The sequence below is a fragment of the Camellia sinensis genome, chromosome 15, assembly GCF_055761805.1.
Source record: "Camellia sinensis isolate YWXY chromosome 15, ASM5576180v1, whole genome shotgun sequence".
In the NCBI taxonomy this organism is placed as follows: Eukaryota; Viridiplantae; Streptophyta; class Magnoliopsida; order Ericales; family Theaceae; genus Camellia; species Camellia sinensis.
In genome coordinates this window covers 93,622,760-93,648,017 of record NC_138975.1, presented here as the reverse complement: position 1 = coordinate 93,648,017, position 25,258 = coordinate 93,622,760, and the positions used below count along the sequence as shown (strand labels likewise).

Sequence of the window (25,258 nt, the reverse complement as noted above, 5' to 3'; positions counted from 1 at the left end):
CCTATGAGCCGAGAGGATAACTTCATGTTCTTCCCAAATCTCATCAAACCCCGCCTATGTGATATTTTCAGAAAGACGTGATCACCCACTTCAAAGGACAAAGGTCGTCTCCTACGGTCGGCATAACTTTTTTGACGACTCTGGGCTGTAACCAACCTCTTACAGATAAGTGCCACTTTCTCCGTCGTTTCTCGAACCAACTCTGGACCCAACAAAGGTGCATCACCCATCTCGGCCCAACACACTGGAAATCTACATGGTTGGCCATACAAGGCTTCAAACGGTGCCATACCGATATTCGACTAGAAACTGTTGTTATAGGCAAACTCCACCAAGAGTAAGTGTCTCTCCCACGAACCCTTAAAATCAAGGACACAACCTCTAAGCATATCCTTAAGGATCTAAATAGTACGCTTGGACTGCCCGTCAGTCTGAGGATGGTAAGTTGTGCTAAAAATCAGTCTATTGCCCAAGGCACTCTGCAAGCTCTACCACAGTTGAGCTGTGAAACGCAGATCGCTATCCGAGACAATCGTCACAGGGACCCCGTGTAATCTCACTATGTCCCTAACATACAAGTCGGCAAGATAGTCTACCGAATCATTTACGTGCATAGGAATAAAATGCGCTGACTTGGTCAACAGGTCAACTACCACCCAAATGGCATCGCTACCGCGTTGAGTCCTCGGAAGACCCACAACAAAATCCATCGTGACATGCTTCTACTTCCACTCAGCTATAGGCAAAGGCTGTAACAAACTTACTGGTCTTTGATGTTCGGCCTTCACTTGCTGACAAGTAAGGCACTTCGATACAAACACGGCCACATCCTTCTTCATACCCCTCCACCAAAACTGGCTACTCAGATCATGATACATCTTTGTGCCTCCCGGATGCACTGCAAGGCGTGAATAATGAAACTCTCAGAGTACTTCCTCTCAACAAGACTCCGGCATAAACAAACAATCACGGTATCTTACACTCAGGTCAAGGTACACAGTCAAACCCTTCTCTACCTTCCCACAGGAGATCTTCTCCCGGAGGAATTCCTCCTCCAAGTCACCCTTCGGTGCTTCTAGCACTCGGTTCACAAGTGTAGGTTGTACAACTACAGAAAGTAAGGCTACGGACTCAATAGACTTGCCCAGATACAAGTCAAATTCACTAAGGGCACCCAACATCTCCCATTCTCGGATGGCAATACAAGCTACACTACTGATAGATTTGCTACCCAAAGCGTCGGCCACAACATTGGCCTTTCCCGGATGGTAATGCAACTCAAAATCGTAATCTTCTATGAACTTCATCCATCTTCTTTGCCTCAAGTTCAAGTCCTTTTGTGTAAACATATACTTTAGACTCTTATGATCAGAAAACACCTCAAATGTCTCACCATACAGATAGTGCCTCCAAATCTTCAAGGAAAAAATAATAGCTGCTAACTTTAAATCGCGAGTAAGGTAGTTTCTCTCGTGTGTTTTCAACTGCTATGAGCCATAGGCTACTACTTTCCCTTCTTGCATCAACACACAACCTAAACCTTCCCGTGAGGCGTCACAATTCACTGAATAGCCCAAACCTCTCTTCGGAATAATCAAGACTGGAGCGGTGGTAAGTCTAATCTTAAGCTCTTGGAACGACTTTTCACAAGTCTCACTCCACACAAATTTGACCCCTTTCCTTGTCAATCTAGTCAATGGCGACGCTAATTTGGAGAAATACTTCACAAACCGACGGTAATACCCAGCTAACCCCAAGAAACTACGAATCTCGAAAGCATTCTTAGGCTGTGCCCAATCCTGCACTGCCTCAATTTTGGATGAATGTACAGTCACCCGTTTCTCGGATACCACATGGCCTAAGAACTTAACCTCTTTTAGCCAAAACTCACACTTCCCAAACTTAGCATACAGCTTATGGGCTCTAAGCAACTCAAGCACCACTCGCAAGTGTTCCTCGTGCTCCTCTACAGGGGGTGAGTAAATCAAAATATCGTCTACAAAGATGACCACCAAACGGTCTAAGAATTCTCGAAAGATCCGGTTCATCAAGTCTATAAACATAGCTGGGGCATTGGTTAGCCCAAAAGGCATCACAAGAAACTCATAGTGGCCATACCACGTACGGAATGCCGCCTTCGGGATATCCTCCTCCTTGACCCTCAACTGGTGGTATCCCGATCTTAGGTTTATCTTGGAGAAACAACGAGACCTTTTCAACTGATCAAACAGGTCATCTATACGAGGTGTTGAATACTTGTTTTTAACCGTAACTCGGTTCAACTTTTGGTAATCAATACAAAGTCGCAAGGCTCCATCTTTCATTTTAGCAAAGAGAGCTGGTGCTCCCTAAGGCGAAGTACTAGGGCAAATGAAACCCTTATCTAGTAATTCATGGAGTTGAATCTTCAACTCACTCAACTCAACTGGTGCAAACTGATACGGTGCCATAGAAATTGGTGCTTCACTAGGCACTAAATCAATAGAGAACTCGATCTCTCGGTGAGGTGGTAAATTAGTAAGATCCTCAGGAAAAACATCCGAATACTCACAAACCACTCTTGGTAACTTAACCTGAACTTCATCATACTCTCCACTCAAGAAGCTAGCAAGAAGACAACTAAGTTTACTCCGCCCACGTAAATCATACACCGGTAGTACGACTCTACCAACTAGATCCCCTAAGAAATGAAAACAATCACCATTCAAGGTACATACAGTAACCCTCTTACGGTAGCAATCTATCACAACCTGGTATGACGATAACCAGTTCATACCCAAAATAACATCAAACCAGACATGTCCATTAATATAAAAGAAAAAGGAAGCCGGCGATCGACAATCTCTATATCATAGCCCCGACACCCCTGTTTCAAAATCATCTCGTCCCCAATAGGTGACACAACACATATAGAAGATGCTAACTGTGCCAACTCTAACCCCAAAGCAGATGCAAATGCAAACGAAATAAATAAATGGGATGCACCCGTATCAATCAATACATTAGCAACTGAGTTGTAAAATAAAAAGATACCTCTCACAACAGATAGAGCTGGTACAAGATCTGGCGCAGTAACAACATACACGTGCCCCGTATGTCTCTAATTTACCAGCTCACCTCTTAGAGCATAAGACTGCTGCACTAACTAACCCGAAGAGGCTCCCTAATTAGCCCTCGAGGCCTGTATTGATTGCGTTGGCTGGTGACTCTGTGTCTGTCTCGAACTCGACGTACCAGGTGTGCCACCCAACTGTGGGCAAAACCTCTTCAAGTGCCCTACCTACCCATACTGATAACAAGTGAGCAGCTGGCCTTTGCCCTGACTCTGGCCCTGAGAACAGGCCGAAGATGAAGCTGATCGCTGCTCTTATCCCCTCTGTGGGCAAGTTAAAGACTTGTGGCCCAACTGACCACATTTGAAACAAGTGATGTCTCTCTGACAACCTCTCCTAGAACCCGAACTCGGCACTGGAAAGGCAGACATCGAATGCGTTCCTTGGGATTGCTGTGGGTTAGAATCCCTCTGCCTCTTGTTGTCCCCTTGTCCATTCTAACTCCTCCTAGAGCCATTCATCCTCTCCTCCTCTGCATGCATGATAGTCTCAAGATGGGCTGCAACCTTTACAAGGCGCCCATAGTCCCTAATCATGGATCCGACCACTCTAAACATGAGCCTAGTTCGCAGTTTCTTCTCAAACTCCACACAACGGTGTTCCTTAATTGCCACCAGCTCCGGTGCAAACCTAGATAGGTTAGTGGAAGTGGCTTCAAACTCAGCCACCGGTGTGTTTAACTGTTTGAGTTGAGAAAATTGATCCCGCAGCTTCTCCCTCACTATAGCAGGTAAGTACTTGTCGAAAGCATCAAAAAAGGCTTCCCAAGTCCATCAAATGCGCTCCCGCACATACTTCCACCACTAACCTGCGTCTCCCTTCAACTGGAAGGATGCAAAGGTCACTCTCAAACCTCCGTCTTCAATGCCGAGCATCTCAAACGTCTTCACCATCTGTTCCAACCACTCGTCAGCCTTTAGTGGCTCCTTGGGATCACCCAAAAATTCGTTTGGATTTGACCGAAAGAATTTCCTCTTCAGAAAAAATGGCCCTATTTCAGCTACATGGGCCTAGACTTGATTCTCAACCTTGAGAATGTCCATGGATTCCCTCAATGCTCCGACCATTTCACGGGCTAAGGCGCCCATAGCCTGTTGACCTACTGGCTCAGCCATATTAGTCTGACCCACTCCTTCCTCTTGCGCCGAAATTTCATCCGGTATAGGCATCTCATGCCTCCTAGGCCTACCACGCCTACTATTACCATGACCTCGTCCTGACATCCTAATGAAGATAACAAGGAGATTACCACATTTACAAATGTGCCGTAGCTAATTCACTCACGTCCTAATACGATGGACAACTGTAATTCACTCCACATAAGCACATAATCACATAAACACATACGAATTTCATTTCCGGATAATGACCGTCCCGTGGCGTTGCTAGAGTTTTAGTTAGAAACGGCAGTGATCAAGTGCCTTTCCAACAGGACTTCTAGAAACCCATGGACCTGATCAACATCCTAGAAATTTAAATCTCATACCCATATAATCACATAAGCATGTTATCATATAAGCATATAAAATCCATAGTTAAGTCTCTAACAAGCGAGACAAACTCATTGTGGTACTAACCACGTCCCACGTACCCAAAGTAAACCCTGTATGCTCTGATACCAAGTTGTAAGGCCCCCAAAATATAATATAATTAATCCATCCCATAAGATCTATGAACATAATAAAATGGTATACTACATTCAACAGAGTTTATATCATAAAAGAGGTATTACATGCATTATACATTTATAAATGTTTATCCTGAATCTATAGCATGTAATAGTAGATTAATAACTATAAAATAAATGCCCTACAGGCTTACATCTTTCCAAGTTATCACTTGGTTACAACAAAAGGAAGAGTCCTAAGCTCTATACATGTAAAGACCTCGGTTTGAATAAACATTTAAACACATCATAATAAAATAAAGCCTTCAGCCCCTAGTCCTCCCAAGCTACACCCTTGGAGGAGGCATGTCAGTTGTACCTGAAAATGGTTTCCCAAGTAGGGTGAGCCAAAAACTAGTAAAGATAAACTAACACAATATATGAGATTTAACTAAGATATAAATGCCAAGTATAATTATATTCAATGTTCACGACCAACTTATATTCTTTCCAGGACCATTCAACGTAGATTTTCATATCTCAATCCATTTCCATCCATCCATTTTAATTCAATTTATGAGTCAAGTTCATTTTCATCTAAACACACCAAATGAAATGACAATTCATTAGTTCACACTTTAACAACATCTAATATTCAAAACACTTCAACATTCCATTTTACGGAACTCACATCCGAGGGAATCATCACCCATAATTATAAGATTTTGGGAGTTTTACCCTGGACACTCCGGCCAACTTAATTTTAAAATGGAGTTCATCCACTATCTCCTCCCAAACAATGGAGTGCATCCCTCTATCTCCTTCCACAGAAAAATACATATACAATGTATTAAAAGTATCGTCATATACAATGACTATCCACGACACATTTTCCATATCGCGATCATACCATCATATTCAATGAGGTAAATTAAAAGATAGGTTTTAATTCACCTAATCCACATGCAGTTCCTACAACAATCATAGTTATCCTCCACCGATGGCCCAAAATAGATATCTCTAAACAAATATACAATCTTTTAAACAGATAATTTATCAAATTCCCATAGGTAAGTGATTCAACAAATCCAACTACACCATTCATTCATGCATCCTTCCAATTTCATATTTTCCATATCAATCTCATCATTTATGCAAACTAATTTATTTAACTCAAATAAGGGCAAATTTCCTCATTTTCCAAATATTAACCCCAAGGCCAAATTTCACCATTTTATCACTAAAGGACTTCACACACAAGGTCCCTCAGTTATCCTAGAATCCAAAATAGAGAACCCCTCTATAATTTTTGAGATTAAACCCTAACTTCACCCAAATCCTACCAAATCCCTCAATTTATACAAAATGACAAATGCCTAGGTTAAAAATCATAACAAGGTGTAGAACATCCCTACCTCAAGAGTAGAAGCCCAAAGAAGAAAATGAAGAACTTCAAGAATGCCCAAACTCCACTTTGTTAGGATCAAAAGGAAGCCCACAAGATGCTCTATCTTTTTATCAAAGGAACTAGGGTTGAGAGATCCCTAAATCTAGGTGTATTTGTAGAGAGAGAGAGAGAGAGTATTTTAGAGAGAGAGAATGTCGTATTAGGGTTTTTAGAAGAAATGAAATCAAAAAGTGACGTAAAATGACTCAACTGCGAACTGATATATGCGACCTTCGCTCGAGCGACCAGACACAACAAGTGACCTTGCTCAAGCGTAAGAAATGTCGCTCGAGCGAAGAATTTCATCTTCCCAAAAATGCTGTGTCTGGAAGGAAACTTGAGAACTCTCAAAACTCACTCGAGCGTAAGAAACCTCACTCGAGTAAAGAAAAAAATTTCATAAGGCTCACTCGAGCGCAACAAGTCTCGCTCGGGCGTAGAAGCCAAAATCTGGACAGCAACAATTTTGACCAACTAGCAATCAACCTGTTCCAAACACGCCCAACACATTCCAAAACTTAAATTCAAAGAGTTAAAGTAGGAAAACAAGACATGGATACAATACTAAGCCACGAAACTCGAATCCAAAATATAACAAAGGTTAGATCAAAATCGGGATCGCTATAGTCATTAACATAGTACTTGATAGAATGGCCAGAGAATTTAACCTACAAAGCAATCCTAACCATGATGGATTCACACAACCCATCAAGATCCACCTGAGCATTGTTAAAAATATTGTCATTTCTCTATTTCCAAATCGACCAAAGCACTGCCAGGGGAGTTGCTCTCCAGATCATCTTCTTCTATTTTTTGAGCTTAATACCAGTGCACCAGTTTAACAAACCACTGACAGACCCAGGCATTACCCACTGTATACCCCACCAGTGTAAAATCCTAGACCAAATCCTCCAAATAAAGAGGCAAAATAATAACACATGATTGACACTATTCACCTCACCTTTACATAAAATACATCTATGATCAACACCATTACTAAGAACTCCAATTCTGTGGAGATAGGTAGAAGTCTTAATCCTACCTTTCCAAGCTAACCAACTAAAGAACTAAACTTTGGGTGGAGAGACATTCTTCCAAATGAAATCTACTATTCTACTATTACTAACATGACTCAACTCACACCCCTTATAAACAAAGGCAACAGAGAAGAGCCCTGATGTATCTGCGGCCCATTTCAACCTATCAGATATCCCTACCCTAAGAGCAGGTGTATTGTAAACCATCTCATATAACCTCCTCAAATCCTTACCTTCCCACTGGTACATAGCGCTTCTGAAGCATAGATTGCCCTCTTCAAAACCAAACCTCCTACTAAGTACCAAATTCACAAATTTAGCTTTGTCCACTGATAAGGAGTACAGTCTAGGAAACTCCTCTTTCAAGTAGACATTGCGAACCCAATGATCCTCCCAAAATTGAGCTCTCCTTCCATCCCCAATAACTTTACTTATCTTGCTCTTGAAGAAGTCAACCAGCTCAGGCCTAAACCAGGCTACACCCATAATACCTTTCCAGATCTGGGAAGATCTGGAGTTAACCACAAGTAATGGCCACCAACCCTTACCACTCTCACTGTATTTACTACAAATCACCTGCTTCCACAAGACACCATCTTCAGAACCAAACCTCCACTACCACTTCAAAAGAAGACAATCATTCATAAGTCTAAGTCTCTTGATTCCTATGCCTCATTGGCTTTTACTCCGTGAAATCTCTTCCCAACTGATCAGAAGTATTTTCCTTCTAAGCTCATCATCTCCCCATAAGAATCTAGATTGAATTTTATCTATTTCCTTTGCAACTCCCGCTGGCATTTTAAACAAAGATAACTAGTAAATTGGTAAACTAGAAAGCACAGATTTTATCAATGTCAATCTACCAGCAAAGGATAGAAACCTTTTCTTCCAAGAAGCCAATTTTTGTTAGCATTTATCAATTACTGGTTGTCATATCCTCCTTTTTGTTGGACTGGCTCCTAATGGTAGTCCCAAGTATCTGAGTGGCAGACTTTGGTGAGGGCAATTCAATTTGGAAGCAAACTCCTTAGAAAGATCATCATCAATCCCAACCCCACATACCACACTCTTATGATAATTAATCTTTAGCTCAGATAATACTTCAAAACACCTCAGAATCCTTTTGATCGCAACAATCTCCTCCCATTCTGCCTCGCAAAATAAGATTGTGTCATCTGGAAATTGGAGATGGGTGATCCTAACATCATTTGATCGTACCACAACCCCTTTAATCAACCCCCTCTGCAGAGCTCTCAACAACAGAATATTGAGACCCTCAGCCACAATATTAAACAAAAATGGTGATAATGGATCCCCTTGTCGCAATCCTCTCACCGGAATAAACTCAGATGTGGGTGAACCATTTACCAAGATAGAAATTTTTGCTGAGGTTAAACACTCTCGAATCCAACTAATCCATTTATTACCACCCAAAGTTGGATAGCATAGATAAGAGGAAAGCCCAATTAGTGGAGTCAAAGGCTTTCTGAAAATATTTCTACCCCAAATATTTCATTAGTAATCAAAACTCCATCCAAAAAATTTCTACCCCCAACAAATGCTGATTGAGATTCACTAATAATACTTGGCATAACTTGCTTTATCCTGTTTGAAGGAACTTTGGCAAGAATTTTATACAAGCAACCTATTAGACTAATAGGCTTGAAATCATTAAGGCAAGTATGATTATCAGATTTTGGAATCAAAGTCACAAAAGAATTGTTGAGTCCATGAACCAATTTTGAATTTTGATGGAATTCCTCCATAAATTTGATCACATCACCTTTAACTATCATCCAACATTTCTGAAACATCATCATGTTGAATCCATCAGGCCCAGGAGCCTTATTCCCTTCACAGTTTTTTACTGCTACTACTATTTCTGCTTTAGAAAACTCAACTTCTAGTGTAGCTCTAACTTGATCCGAATACGTGGTTATAATTATTTGATCGACTTAATTTTTTGCAGAGATGACGTACTCGATGAATCCTAAAATATGAACGGTTCGGATTATCAAAACGGAGTCCAAAAGTGCGCCCATTGGGTCGAACAACACCTCTCCAGTCTGATTATGGATTGGAGAGAAGCCCATATCTTAGTTTATATTAGATCGATCATATTGTCATAATATTTTTATTTTGTTGTGTTTTTCTCTAAAAGTATGATTGACTTGTGTTTTTGGAGACTAATATAGTAAAATGAAAATGTTAGGATTATTAGATTAATCTAATTTATTATTATTATTATTTATAAATGATATATATGGAGGAGCTTACAAAATGCACAATTTAAATCATTAAAATGAGACCTGTGGTAAGCTCTATAGGCCCCTCAAATTCTTTCAAGTTCAAGTTCATATTTGAATATGAAAGAAAGCCAACCTTTATTTTATATATATTTGAATCCTCTCAAATCTTATACTTACCTAACATATATTTTAACACTTTAACTAGAGCATCCACGATCTAAATTAACAAACACTTAACCTCTGTTTGGTATTATGTTTGGTTTGGAATTTTCAAAAATAATTTTTTGAATTTTCATTTTGTATTTTTATGTTTTCAGTGATTTTTTTTAAAAATTAGATCCACTTAATCTTAATATATTTAAAAAGTATAAAATTTTTAAATTGTAAATGTCACTAAATATAGCTAAACACACAAAATTGGGTTCCACTTTTTGTCATGTAACAATTTTAACTCATATCTTTTGGCAATTATTATTATTATTATTATAATCAAAGAAAAGAAAACTTTATTGATGAGATGAAATGCAAAAGATTACATTATGATAAGAGTACATAAAAAATTATACACAATAGTTACATATCCAACATCTTTATAAATAGGAGAAATTCCAAATAGATGGGATAGTCACAAAATAATGAACCACTAAAAATGATGCCTTGTTTGGTTTGTTTTTCAGAAAAATTTTTAAAATTTTTTTTCTACAAATAAATTTTCAAGAGTAATCAAACCAAACAAATTTTTTCAAAAAAAATATCAAAATTTTGTTTGGTTATCTACTTTTAAAATCACACTCTCTCTCATACACATCAAATCAATTATTTTTTTTAAAAGTCTCTCTCCAAAATAATTTTCTAAAACTATTTCTAAAAAAAGGCAAACCAAACAAGTTTTCGTACTTTTTATCTCAAAAACTACTCTACAAACACAAACCAAACACACTGTGACACACATGAAGAGTTGTGCCAAGTACAAAAATGAATTTGTACCATTAATACAGGAGAGTTGTACCATCATAAAAATATAATTTTTTTTATCAATGCTCCGCTAAATATAATTTTTTTATATAAATATTGTGTAAATTTTTAATAATTTATTTATTTTAAATTCGTTACATTGCTCTTATTTTTGGCCATCCCGTGGGGGAGATGCCCTCAGGTGGGGCCGGGCAGGGCAGGGCTGCATTTCTGCTGCGATAACAGCCTTATCAAATTGTACCATGCTGCCCAGTTCGTACGATCAATCTGATTGTAAATAATATTAATAATAGTAGTAGTAGTAATTTAAAGTTTTAAAACAACATATAAATCTAAGTGTAGCTGATGAAATCTAACCAACCACACAGAGCGAAAAAATCACGTACAAGATCATGTCTTGTGGACTACCTTTGTAAACTATTCACACAATATAAACAACACCATTGACAACAAAAGCTGACTTCCAAAGCTCTCTCTCTCTCTCTCTCTCTCTCTCTCTCTGTAAGTAGTGTTTTGTTTAGCTGGCAACAAAAATGGAAGGAGAGAAGGGATACAAAAAAGGGTTGTGGACAGTGGAGGAAGACAGAATTCTCATGGACTACATTACACTGCATGGTAAAGGAAGATGGAATCGTGTCGCTAAGATCACAGGTCTGTGTTGTCTGAATTCGAGTCTTAATTGTTTTGTGATGCACCTTCCCTTTCTTTTATTCTCCCAATTCTCAAAAAAAATTGTATACATTGGGGGTGTAAATTATTATTTAGAATAGAGTTTCTTATATTATAATTTTTTTTTGGAATGTGGTGTAGGATTGAAGAGGTGTGGCAAGAGTTGCAGATTAAGATGGCTTAATTATCTAAGTCCAAGCGTTAAACATGGCAATTTTTCAGAGGAAGAAGATGACCTCATCATCCGACTTCATAATCTCCTTGGAAACAGGTTTTTTTTTTTTTTTGGGCAATAAAGTTTCAATATAATAAAATTAATTAGTAATACAATGTGCTAATCGACCCTCTAGAATCAATGTACAACTGATGAATAATAATGAAGGAATAAAAGTTTTTTATCAAGCTACATCATTGATCAATTATTGTCACTTCTAAACTTTTAAATTAAACAATTATTAATAATAGTTTAACTTACAGATAAACTAATTAAACAAAAAAAAAAAATATGAGGAACACTCACGTGGGTATATTTCATCATCATGAGAAAGTTAATAAACCATTTTTTCAGCATATTGGAATAACATTTGAACTAAGGATTATTTACATAATATTATTTTCCAGTGGTAATCAAAACAAATTCGTGATTTGGGTACCCCGACTTTATTGATGTCTCTCTTCCTTTCTTGTAAGGTTTTCCTCATCAATAAAATTTTTGTGTCGATCAAAAAAAGCATTATTAATATTCCAGTTGTAATGAACTTGCTTGGCTCGTTCTGTCTTTAAAGCAGTTTCAATTTTTTCTTCCCTTGTTTTCTTCAGCAAATGCGCCTTTCATATTAGTCGTGTTACTGACATATTGTTAGGGCCACAACTGCTGTCATTCCTCCTTTGTTGCTATTCAATTTTAACTTTTCTCACATATATACTCATATATATACATACTCTATTTGTATACTTGTGATTTATCAATAAAGTTTCATTTTTGCTAATCATCAATATATATATATGTATGTACATGCTATTCTTTTTAAATAGTAGGAGATATATACTGGTATTGGGAGGAACGAACAATTTGTGTCAAGAGTTGAGTATCGTCATTTTAAAATTATCACCCATAAAAGAGCTTTATAATAGTTGAACTAATTGTATCAGCTATAAAATGTCTGTATCAATTGTGAATTGACTATAAACTAATATGTACCAAGCAAATTGCCTAATACATGTGTAAATATATTGGCATATATCAATATTAGAATGACAAAATTTTGATATGTATCAGTTGATACTATCCCTAATGTTGCGTTTTAGTTCATAAATTTGAGAAGAGATTTGGAAATAAAAAAAAAAATGTAGGTAAAATATGAATAAAATATACCTACATTTCAAACATTTTTTATCTTTCCTTTTTCAAATTTCCTTTTAAATTCATGAACTAAACACAAGCTAAATAATTGTATAGCATTATTGCATTATGCATGTAATGCCTAGTAAAATGTCATGGTATGTAAAAAACATTTATTACTGCAACAATAGTTCCTCATTGTTACAAAAACATTTGCTTGTTTTCACTTTTCAAAAAACACTTTTCAGAAAATTCTACTTTCTTATTTTTCATATTTTTTTGTTTTTACTGAATTTTTTTAATATTTTAAGTAATTTTTTTTTTTACTTTTTAGACACATCTAACATAAATACACCTAAAAAGTAAAAAAATTGTAAAAAAAAATCTTTTAAAAATTCACTAAATACCAAAAATACAAAAAAAATACAAAAATTCAGTACATTTTTTGTATTTTTATGTATTTATTAATTTTTTAAAATATTTTTTCACAATTTTTTTACTTTTTAGATACATCTAAGTAAGGTGCATCTAAAAAAGTAAAAAAAAAAAGTTTAAAATTTAAAAAATATTCACTAAAAACAAAAAAAAAAATACGAAAATAAAAAAAGTTAATTTTCAAAAATCCAGAAAACTCAAACCAAACAGATTGTTATGCTTTTTTGAAACAAAGTACTAGTTTGGTGAATTTGTAATGTCAAAGGTGGTCTTTGATTGCTGGAAGAGTTCCGGGACGGACCGATAACCAAGTAAAGAACCACTGGAACACTCATTTGAGCAAGAAGCTCGGAATCAGAAAGGGAAGAACCAAGACTGGAAATTCTTCACGAACAAAAATCTCTACAAAAGTATCAGAAAATGTAAATGTCGCCATAGATGCAAATTCGAAGCCAAATTATGATTGCAATGTCGAAGCCGAGGACCAAAAGGCCATCCAAGATGGTTCCCAGAGCAATGTTGGGTTATTTGAAGTAGAAGAGCCCATGCTGAATGAGTATTGCCAAAGCCCTTTTTGGTTTTCTAATATCTTACATAGCCCTAGTTTAATGGGAATCTTGGATCAGTATTCTCCTGATTCTGTTTGGCATGGCTTGTAGACTTAATTATTTATTTATTTTTAATTTTTGAAGTCATTTATTCTCTCCAACAGAGTGTTTATTGGTATGTTGCTTTTTCAAACAAAAATACTAGGTATCATGAAATAAGTATTATGAAAAGTCTTCATGAAGAATCTCCACCCTTGGATTAGTTTATAGTGTTTGTAATGTTTTATTGTATGTTATACAATCACCCTTGGATTTGTTTCATGAAACTTTTCATGATATTCTTTTCATGATGTGTAGCATTACTCAGGATTCTCTTGAATAGTTTTTGGTGTTATAATCTTATATTGATGGTTTAAGACTGGTTTAAATCCCAAAATACAATCAATTGATGTAAAGTTCAAGGGATTAAGCCACCTATACAAGATTTTTGCATTTAATAACATTTACAAAGAATTTTAATCATTTCAAATAAGTATTAGAATGCAAAAAACAAATATATAACTAGACACATAAAATACATTAATGGACAGAATTGCTTAAAAGTTTGTCTCATAACAAATCTTGTAAAATCATGTCAACTCAGGTAACTTTTTTAAATAATCTAATTCTATGAAATTTTCTGGTTTCTTGAATTATGATTGCTTTTTCAGTTATAAACTTTTCGAAAGTAGAACTTACTAACAAATCTTATAAAACCATCCATTCATGTGAATTTATTTATTTATTTATTTTTTGATCAGCAAAATAAAATAACTTTATTGAATAGAATCAATGATAAATCTTTTATATTATACATCAATAAAGAAAAAGAAAAAGAAAAAGAAAAAGAGAGTGCTATAAACATTGTAGTGATACCAACTCATCCCAAATAGTTGGCACAAGCGAAACCATCCAATCATATACAGCATCCTAGTTGAAGAGGAAATAGCCAACATAATACAAAGAAAAACAGTATAATAACCAAACAGACCAAAACCAAAACCATTCATAAGATTTTTTTTTCATTTTTTTTTTTTTTTTTTTGCTATCTAACCTTGTATTCAGTATCTTTCTAGTATTGCCACCATTTTTTCGCTATTTTGAGTATTCATGCTCACACGCTAGACATATATGCCATCAGTTAAAAAAAGCTTGCAAGTTCATTAAGAGTATAGAAGGCTTTTATGACTTCATATGCAACATGATATTCGGTTTCCAAAGAAGACAGAACATCACACTTCAAGAACTTTTAGTTCTCCTGTAAGTTTTTTCAATTTTTTTAATGAGATTTTATTGTGTAATCATAGTAATTTAAAACCTTTTATTCCTTAAATTTATACCTTGTATATATTTTTCTAACATTTGACTTTCAATTATGAAATATATGAAGTTACTAGCTATCCATATGTGGTGAGTGTTGTGATTGCTATTCGTATATGGTCAATGTTGTGATTCAAATGATAGTTAATTAATAATGTATTATACATTTTTCAAATGTGTTCGTTGTATTTGATTTTAATCACGGTTATATGCTTGATTGATAGTCATTATTTTGTGGTATAAGAATTTTTTTTATCACACGTATTATATATGTGTGACCAAAAATGCATATAACTGTGATCTTATCACATTACTAATCACGGACTATTTAAGTTCAATCTCAGGCTTTTTTTTTGTTTTGTTATTAATCAGGGTTAAAATTTGTGATCTAAATGTTTATTATCATGGTCAAAACACATGATGGATTAATCTTTTAATCACGGTTAGAACATGTGATCGAAAATAATCCTTAACAACCGCACTTGAAAAGATCACGTTTTGACAACATAAAAATTTGTAATTAAAAGTGATAAATCAAGGTTAATAACCATGATCATTTTATGATTTTGTAGTAGTGTAGAAACACAAAATTAATGCACAAAAAAATACACCAAATACAAAAGTGATTCTTCTCCTCTCTATCCAGTGTTATTTTCTGTGCACCAATTTTGTGTTACTAAATTCCTAGGTATATGGTATAATGTCAACTATAATAATTGTGATGTATTAAGTTCACTTAAAAAAAAATATCATTCCAACATATAATGCTTAAACAAATCCATGAATCTTTGGCCTAAAATCAGGAAAATTTAGGTTTGCATAAGCTTACATACATTAAAGGACACTTAAGGAAACAATAAAACCTTTTAACTACCTTTTTTTAGATGTACATATGCAAATATGAAAGACCATGTACTATTACTAAGGGCCAAGGAGGGCACTGTCAAAGGATCTTGTGGAAATCCAAGAGGAGGGTACTGTGGCTGTTGTTGGGACACGTCTAACAAAGAGATGACAATAATTAAAGCCAAACAACTGGGTTTTGTAGTTTGTCTTGTCTATTTTCCTTACATAATATATATATATTAAAAAAATTAAAAAAAAACACATTATAGACGAGGCTCGTCTGTATATACCTATTTTGTTCTTTTTTGTTGTAAGTTGTTAGGTCACATTAGTTGAACAATAGTCAATGTTGACATTCGTCAAAATATGATCCATGTGCCAAGTTTGAGTCTTTCAATTAGTTACTAAATGTATGTTCGGTCATTAATTTTAACACCTTGTGAGGTTAATTTTCAATTGTTCAAAGACACAAGATAATCTGGAACTAATTAGGCTAGGCGAGGCTAAGTGGAAGATACCATAAATTATAAATAAATAAATAAATATTTTATGTAGATATCAATGAGAATTGCCAGAATGAATTTAAAACAAAAATTATTCATTTATTTCCAATTATTATATACCTATAAATAAGTATTGGGAAATAAGCGTTAATAAAGAATTGGGAAGTTAGCCCAATGATCTATGTAATTATTCTTTGGAATAGTGAGAGAGTCAAAGGTTCAGGATTCGAATCGATAGAGCGATTGTTATCCTTCTATTATAATCTTACTAATCCTCTAAGGGATGTTTTGGGAACATAGAAAAAAGTTTCCTTTTTTTGCTTTTCAGAAATAAGCAAAAATGAGCTTCTTTAAGATATGTTTACTTTTGGTAAGAGATAAATACGTCATATGTTATATGTCAAATTATCAAAATATTCTCAATTTATTTCATTGACTAGGGCATACCATATTATATGCATGAGAGTAATAGGAGAATTTTACAATTTTCATATATGATGTGACATTATATTATAATATTTTTCAAAAAGCAAAAAATAATAATAAAAAGCAATTCTCAAATGCATTTTTGAAAAAGCCAAACAAAACAAAACAAATAAATAAATAAAAAGCAACTTTTTTCTATGCTTCCAAAACACCCCTAATATGTTATCATTTGCCAAATATATATAATTAATAGTCGCTTTTACCCCATAGGTAGCGAATAATTTTCGTCTCCATTGAATGGAGATAAAGCCGCTAAATCACTATATTCAGGGTTTGTTTGGAAATTAAGTTTTTTAGTAATTTTTCATTAAAAAAAATGTAAAAAAAAAAATAGTGAGAATAAATTAATGATTTTTTGTATTAACTTTTCTATTCTTTTGTTATTTTAATGAATTGTCAAACATTTGAATTTGAGTGTCCACTTGTTGATCATTTTTCACGAATTACAATGGCAGAAGATATCAATGTATAATGTACTAGTCAACCTGATGGAGCACATTTATTTATTTATTTATTTTTGACATTCGCATTATTTTCACTAAAAATAAATATTATTGAAATATACATTATGTTTTCTGCTATGAAGCACGGGTACTCCAAAAATAGTACCGTACGAGTACCGGGTACTTACCGGGTGCGGGTACGCGTACCGGTACGGCGGTACGCGTACCAGGTACGGCAAAAGAGGGTCCGGTACGTTTGGCTTATTCGGGTACGGCATGGGTACGCCACGGGTACGCCATGGATACGCCAGGGCCAATTTTTTTTTTTTTTTTTTTCCTGCCCTTGCAGATTAGCAATTATTATTATTATTTTTTATTTTTTTTAGTGCCCTTACAGATCAGTAATTTTGATGTTTCTCTGTTGTCCTGTTTGTCTATATAAATTGTAGAAGCATATCAACAAATGATTTTAATGTTTTTAAAAAGCAATTTGAACCAAAAAAAATAACAAGGCCTGTATGACTATGCATTATGCTTTTGCTTTAGATCCTCTTAGAATTTCTTTATAAAATCTTTAATCATAACAAACTTTTAAAGTTTATGCACAAAACATTAAAAATTGATACTGTATTAGTTGATTAGTAATTGTTGGGTACGGCATGGGTACGCCACGGGTACGCCATGAGTACGGCGTGGGTACGCCATGGGTACGCCAGGGCCAATTATTATTATTATTATTTTTTTTTTCCTGCCCTTGCAGATTAGCAATTATTATTATTATTTTTTATTTTTTTTGGTGCCCTTACAGATCAGTAATTTTGATGTTTCTCTGTTGTCCTGTTTGTCTATATAAATTGTAGAAGCATATCAACAAATGATTTTAATGTTTTTAAAAAGCAATTTGAACCAAAAAAAATAACAAGGCCTATAAAGGGTAGTTCTGTGTATGACTATGCATTATGCTTTTGCTTTAGATCCTCCTAGAATTTCTTTATAAAATCTTTAATCATAACAAACTTTTAAAGTTTATGCACAAAACATTAAAAATTGATACTGTATTAGTTGATTAGTAATTGTTGGGAATGATGCAATTTTATGTATTATGCAAATTGCAATTGACAACCTGCCCCAATTGAGAATTTTTTTCCTTTACTGTTGGTAATTAACTTTAAATCTTTCTTTGGTCTCCTGTTATTTCTTTGGTCTCACCCTATAAAAATAGCAAATTGATGAGCAAAAAGAAAGATTTTAAAAATAAATTATGATCACAAATTCACAGTGCATAACATGTCAAAGTGAGAGATTTCACAAATATTATTTTTAACGCTTAATGGTTTTAAATTATAGGAAAATGAGTAGTTCTTTTTTTAGTTTTGATATTTAATTTTAATTTGTAGGTTGGATCCTTTAATCAAAATTATATTTAAAAAAAAATAAAAAAATATCGGCGTACCGTAGCCGTACCCGTATCGTACTATTTTTGAGTTTTACCGAATCGGCGTACCCGCACTCGTACCCGTACCGTACTCGTACCCGCACCCGTGCTTCCTTGGTTTTCTGTGATTTAATGTTGTAATTCTCATACATAGAGATACATATGGACATTTTTCAGAGTATCGTTGAGAGTATAACTAATAAAAACGTATTTTCACTGCCCATGTTTTCATGTGTTCAAATCTCATTAGCTATAAAAAAAAGTACAATACTTGCATGTGTTTGGACCATTTATAAAGATGAGTATCAGCTGGTAATCAACAATTTAATAGACATGGCTTTCAGAAAAAAAAAAAAAAAAAATTTATTTTCTTAAAAAAATAGTTAAGACAGTGTTAGATTTGTTCCATACGATCTCTCTAAATCACCCAAATTTAATTTAATTAATGTACTTCAAATGTCTCCATAACTAATTAATTTTAACTTAAATACTTTAATAGATAGGATCTACAATAATTAAATACACATGATAGAATGAAAAATAATTTTTATTTTTATTTTTATTTTTCTATTCCTTTCTATGAACATAATCAAATTCAACACTACTGACTATGATTACATGTTTTATGCATGTTGCCTTTGGATACTCGATCTTTAATTAACCCTGGGGTATCCACTAATCATTGAATTTTGAATTTTGAATCCTAGTCACAAACATTATTGTGAAGAACTATGATGTTTAGCTAATCATGCACGTCAAGAGGCAAAAAGGAAGAGTGAGAAAGAGATTTGAGTAAGAGTAGTATTATGCAAATAGAAATATTGTAATAAACTCTTATATAGAATGAATGTTTTTTTTTTTTTTTTTTTTTTTTTTTTAAGTCTACATTGTGGATTGGAGGTGTAATTGGGTTCCATAAAGCCCATCACGGACCTCATTTCAACTACCTCAATCATTTATTTTGTTTGACTATGCTTGTAAATCATTTACGAAAAAAATTGAATTCATCTAATAATAACTCATGATTTTATCAAATTTTTCTAAAAAAAAAAAGAAGTAAACAATCTACTTTTAAAATTATTTTTGTCGTTCATTTTTTTTTGTAGATAAATAACATCAAAACATGTGAATATATTTGTCTAATCAATTTGAAACAAATATCATCAAAACATGTGAATATATTTATCTAATCAATTTGATTTTTTCTATAGATGATCTACATGCATAATCAAAGGATTTATTACACTTTATACCTCTAAACTATTGTCAAATCATCTATTTAGTCTCTGAACTATCAATTGTATCTACTAGGCCCCTCAAGTTTATAAATCAAAGTCTATTTAGTTCCTAAACTACCGATTGAATTGATTAAATCCCTAAAGTATTTGATTCAAAACTATTTAATCCCTAAAATGATTACAAAAATAAATTTCCTTTATAATGGTAATGGTAACTATCTATAGTATTTTGTTACTTATCTAATTATACTTCTTCAGTATATCTAGTTTATTGACAAGATTGAAAAAATCAGACTCTAATATTAATTTTTAAATACAGAATGAAATAAAAATACCTATTACAGACAAAATAAAATTTAAGATTTGTTTGTATTAAAATCTTAATTGGGCAAATGTTTTACTAATTTATAATACTTATGAAAATATATTTTATTTTTGTAATATTTTTAGGGACAAAATATGTTTAAATTAAATATTTTAGAGACTTAATAAATTTAATCAATAGTTTAGTGACTAAATATATTTTGATTTATATAGTTTAGGGACTTAATAGATTCAATTGATAATTTATAAATTAAATAGACAATTTGAAGATAATTTAGAAGTAAACCCTATAATCAGACAAAATGAACAATTCCAATTGTAAAAGTACAATTTTTTTTTTGATCGGCAAAGAAAATCTTTATTAAAAAAACATTCAAGAAATGAAGTTTACATCAATAAAGAGAAGCTTGGGCCTGAAAAACCCCAAGTACCAGTTAGTGAGAAACCAACAAAGAGAAAAGGAGAGGTATTCACACACAATTGTCAAAGTACAGTTGGCAACCGCCTCACGAGTTCCAACAGTACTCCAGCCCAGTTTGTGAGCTATAGTGAACTAGAAAGAACACAAACCCTATATAGAAATATGTATGATTTATCGCGAGCCATTCAATTAAAAACAGAAGCCTCATTATGAGCATAAATTATAAATATATCATATCATATCATTTTAAAAGGCTGATTTTGTAGATAAAAAATAAAAATAAAATTACCATTTTCCTTTGAATAATGTCCCAAGTAACCTTAGGACAACAAAGAAGTTACATATCTAGGACCATGATGGTAGTGTAAAAGATTTCAATGCAAAAGTTTTCAGGATTCCGTGCAAAACTCAGGATTCCGGGCATGACGTTGTCTCTAACTTTTTGATCGGTAATTTTTTTTTTTTTATTGACGTAAGAACAAAGTATAAGGGTATAAAAACAACAAACATCAAAAAAGAAAGACAAGTGCAAAAATATAACGATGAACTAAATAATCCCAACTATGTTGACATCAAAAAACTCATCCTATCATTTGCTAGCACCCCTAAAGTTGGTTAGCAACCAACCAAAGAAACAGGAGAAACTCAAATAGCATAGCAGTCCACAGCTGAGCATATCAGACCAACAAAACAGAGCATCCACCTTCAGCCAGCATATCAATTCATCCACCTCTCCATTTAACAACGACCAAGACTTACAGCCAACTGCTTTCCATACAGCAGCAAGCTACTTTCCACCTTCAGTCAGCCAGCTGCTTTCCATAGAGCATAAGAAGGAAAACAACAATAGAACATAACAAGGAAAATAGCAGAGCATCCTTCGATCAGCCTCAGTAGTCAGACACCAGCATTGCAGATTTGACGCTGAAGTCCACCACAACACTAAGGAGCAACCTCAGTTCAGTAACAGCCAACAAAAAAAAGAACTGAAGGTGGAAAGCTGAACAAAAAACAGCAGCAACCTTAGTTCCTTAGGTAGAACTGAACTTGTTGCAGATTTGACACAATATCATTCACAGAGAACACCACTGGAGTTGGAGAAGACTTGATCCACATTGCAACTCTCACCTTAACCAGATCACACAGCTCCTTCAAATTTGGTTGAATAGCCTTGAACAAACACTCATTTCTATGCTTCCACGTGGACCATAAAACAGCAAAGGGCAGAGCCATCCAAATCCTCTTTTCCAACTTCCTCAATTTACATCTAGACCACCAGTGCAGCAGCCCATTAACAGAAACAGGTAATGTCCACCGAAAGCCCCACCATTTTACAATATTTGACCAAAGCTTCCACACAAAAGGGCAAGATAGAAGAACATGAGCCACTGTTTCAACATCATTTTGACAAAAAAAAAAAAAAAAAAAAAAAACACAGGTGAGATTAACAATTCCCCCCCAGGATCCTTATCCTATGAAGGAAGCTAGTAGTTTTAACATTACCATGCCAGGCCAAACACCCAAAAAATTGTGCTTTGGGAGGGGCACAATTATTCCAAATTACAACAGCCATGTCCAAAATAGGCCCAAGACTAGATTCCCACCAAGTGTAGGCTGAAGACACTGAAAATTCTTGGTGGATCTGCAACCCATAATAGCTTATCTGATTTATTGTTGCACAATGCAGGTACAAAACCTAGAAGAGTATAGAGTCTATTCACTTCCTCCTCCTCCCAAGGCAGCAGTGCTCTTTTGAAGCCTAGATTCCATCCTTCTCCTTCTCTGATAATAAACATTGACCACACCATCTTGTCATTACATAAGGAGAAGAGCAAGGGGAATTCCTCCTTAAAACAAACATTACCAGCCCACATATCCAACCAAAAATGAGCTCTCCTACCATCCCCCAATGCCATCAATGTGTTATTGAGATAAAAATTGTGCAACTCTAGATTGGATGAGGAAGATGATAGGTTAACTATATTAGACCAAATCCTTGATCCTTTGCCATCCAAGCTTGGGAACCATCTACCACCCCAATATCATACTTCCTGCAAATCACTTCATTCCATAAAGAATGATTTTTAACCCCAAACCTCCACCATTTTAGGAGGCACTCATTCATAATTCTAATCCTTCTCACTCCTAAACCACCAAACTTCTTATTTTTAGTAACCAAATCCCACTTGGCCAAATGTACTTTCCTTCTAAGGTCTGATCCACCCCAAAGAAAAGTTTATTGCAATTTCTCAATCTCCTTAGCCATACCAACATGAATTCTAAATAATGATAGGTAGTAAATAGGCAGATTAGAAATAGTAGATTTGATTAATGTCAATCTTCCAGCAAAAGAGAGCAGCCTCCTCTTCCAAGAAGCTAGTTTCTGTTTACACTTGTCCACCACTAGTTTCCAAGTGCTTTTCCTACCTAGATTAGCCCCCAAAGGCATCTCCAAATATTTCAAGGGTAGCTTCTGGTGTAGACAATTGAGTCTATTAGCAAATGCATGCAGCAGCCCATCATCCACCCCAATTCCACAAATTACACTCTTATGATGATTGATTTTCAAGCCTGATAAAATCTCAAAACATCTTAAAATTTGCTTGATATTCACCACTTCCACCCACTCGGCTTCACAAAACAAAATGGTGTTGTCTGCAAATTGTAAATGAGAAACTTTTAATCTATTTGAACCCACCACAACCCTTTTTATTAAGCCCAACTCCTTGGCTCTACTTAACAAGATATTTAAGCCCTCTACTACAATATTAAATAGGAATGGTGATAAAGGGTCTCCTTGACATAGACCCCTTTGTGGGCTAAATTTAGATGTCGGTAACCCATTAACCAAGACATAAATCTTTGTAGAAGACACACAAGCTCTAATCCATCTCACCCAATTATCTCCAAAGCCAAAATTTGAAAGCATGGAAAATAAGAACTCCTAATTAACTGAATCATACGCCTTTTCAAAATACAGTTTAAGAACCAAACCTTTACTATTTGATTTTCTCCATCCATCTACTATTTCATTTGCTATCAAAACCCCATCAAGAATATTCCTTCCTCCCAAAAAAGATGATTGAACCTCAGAAATGATCCTGGGCATTACCAACTTCAATCTATCTGATAACACTTTAGCAAGTAACTTATATATAGAGCCAATCAAGCTAATTGGCCTATAATCATTTAAACAAGATGGGTTATCAGATTTTGGAATATGAGCAATGAAAAAGTTTTTTATCCCACCAACAAAACTAGCGTTTTGGTGGAAATCCCTCATGAACTGTAACACATCAGATTTCACAATTCCTGAACATTTCTTAAAAAATGCCATGTTGAACCCATCAGGCCCAGGGGCCTTATTGCCCTCACACCTCTTGATAACATTTCTAATTTCCTCTTGTATAAACTCTGCCTCCAATTGTTCCACCACCTGAGCACCAACAATGTTTTTAAAAGGGCCAGATAATTTAGGTCTAACTTTCCAAAATTCAGAAAATTGCCTCATGAAATGAGCTTTAACTTTAGCCCTACCTCAATCATTAACCTATTCACCAGGGGTGAACTCAAGTAATTCCTACTGTTTCTGCTACAGGCCATAATGTGGAAATATCTTGTGTTTCTATCAACTTTAGATGCCCAATTAATTCGATATTTCTGCCGCCAAATCCATTCCAACATTTTACTCAATTGCCAAGTTTCCTCCCCCACTTCCTTCATTTTAATCATTTCAGAACCAAGTAGAGATCTCTCCTCAGCTAACAGAACGAGAGCATGAGCCTCATCTTCAACTTTTTTAAGTCTAGTTTCAACCTTTCCAAACACCTCCTCATTCCATTGTTTTAGTGCCTGCTTCAAAGCTTTTAATTTCATAAGACATTTAAACCCAGCCCATCCCTCTGCCCTACACTCTGACCAGCTCTGCTACACAAATGGCACAAACTTGGGATATAACAACCACGCATTAAGAAACCTAAATGGTCTAGGGCCCCAGTTCCTATCATCCTCCATTAGAATAATTGGACAATGATCTGACAACAACCTAGGAAAGCCCCCAAGCTTGAAGTTAAAGTTCTGCACCCATTCCTGATTAAGTAAGAATCTATCAATCCTACTCCATTTCTCCCTATCCTAAGAGTTACACCAAGTAAACTTCCTTCCAAGCATAGACATATCCATCAAATCCAATTGTTCAATCATGTTGTTAAAATTCCTCATCCCTATATCCCTTCTAGAACATCCAATTCTTTTTGAAATGTTCCTAATTTCATTGAAGTCACCCCCCCCCGACACCAAGGCTTTGGCAAACTAAATTTTAATCGCACTAAGCCCTCCCAAACCTCTTTTCTTTTTGCCACCTCATTAGGACCATAGACATTAACAATAACACATTCAAAATTAAAAATAAAAATAAAAATTGTACCTGCTAGCAGCAAGAAGTTGTAATTGCAACAACAAGCCTTCAATTGAAATACCTCTAGATTTCAAATGCACAGTAAGCCTCCAGCTCTACCTTTTGCGTCAATTGACATGAATTCGAAACAATCACCAGGACACATAGACCTAGCAAGATCAGGGTTGACTACTAACTCCTTTGTTTCTTGAATTAGAACAATGTCCACTTTCTTGTCAGCAAGACTTTTCTTAATCTTCCTTCTTTTCTCCAGTCTACCAATCCCCCTTATATTCCATGATTGCATCTTTATTAAGACAATATAGAAAACTTAGAATCCCTGGTTTTGCTAAATTAATTAGCATCCCCGTGCCTTTTCGTTACTC

General features: G+C 34.8%; 2 protein-coding genes across 2 annotated transcripts; one reads left to right on the top strand and one right to left on the bottom strand.

The window, feature by feature from the left end:
• Positions 1-7,233: 7,233 nt before the first annotated feature.
• LOC114259878 (uncharacterized) lies at positions 7,234-9,023 on the bottom strand. Its single transcript, XM_082908409.1, has 3 exons — positions 8,753-9,023; positions 8,266-8,588; positions 7,234-7,818 (listed from the first exon to the last, which is right to left on the bottom strand). Exons 1-3 carry the CDS (start codon positions 9,021-9,023, stop codon positions 7,234-7,236), a joined length of 1,179 nt encoding a protein of 392 aa, XP_082764535.1.
• Positions 9,024-10,816: 1,793 nt separating this feature from the next.
• On the top strand, positions 10,817-13,570 carry LOC114259869 (uncharacterized). Its single transcript, XM_028199903.2, has 3 exons — positions 10,817-11,078; positions 11,238-11,367; positions 13,139-13,570. Exons 1-3 carry the CDS (start codon positions 10,961-10,963, stop codon positions 13,530-13,532), a joined length of 642 nt encoding a protein of 213 aa, XP_028055704.2. The 5' UTR covers positions 10,817-10,960; the 3' UTR covers positions 13,533-13,570.
• The last annotated feature ends 11,688 nt before the right edge of the window (positions 13,571-25,258 follow it).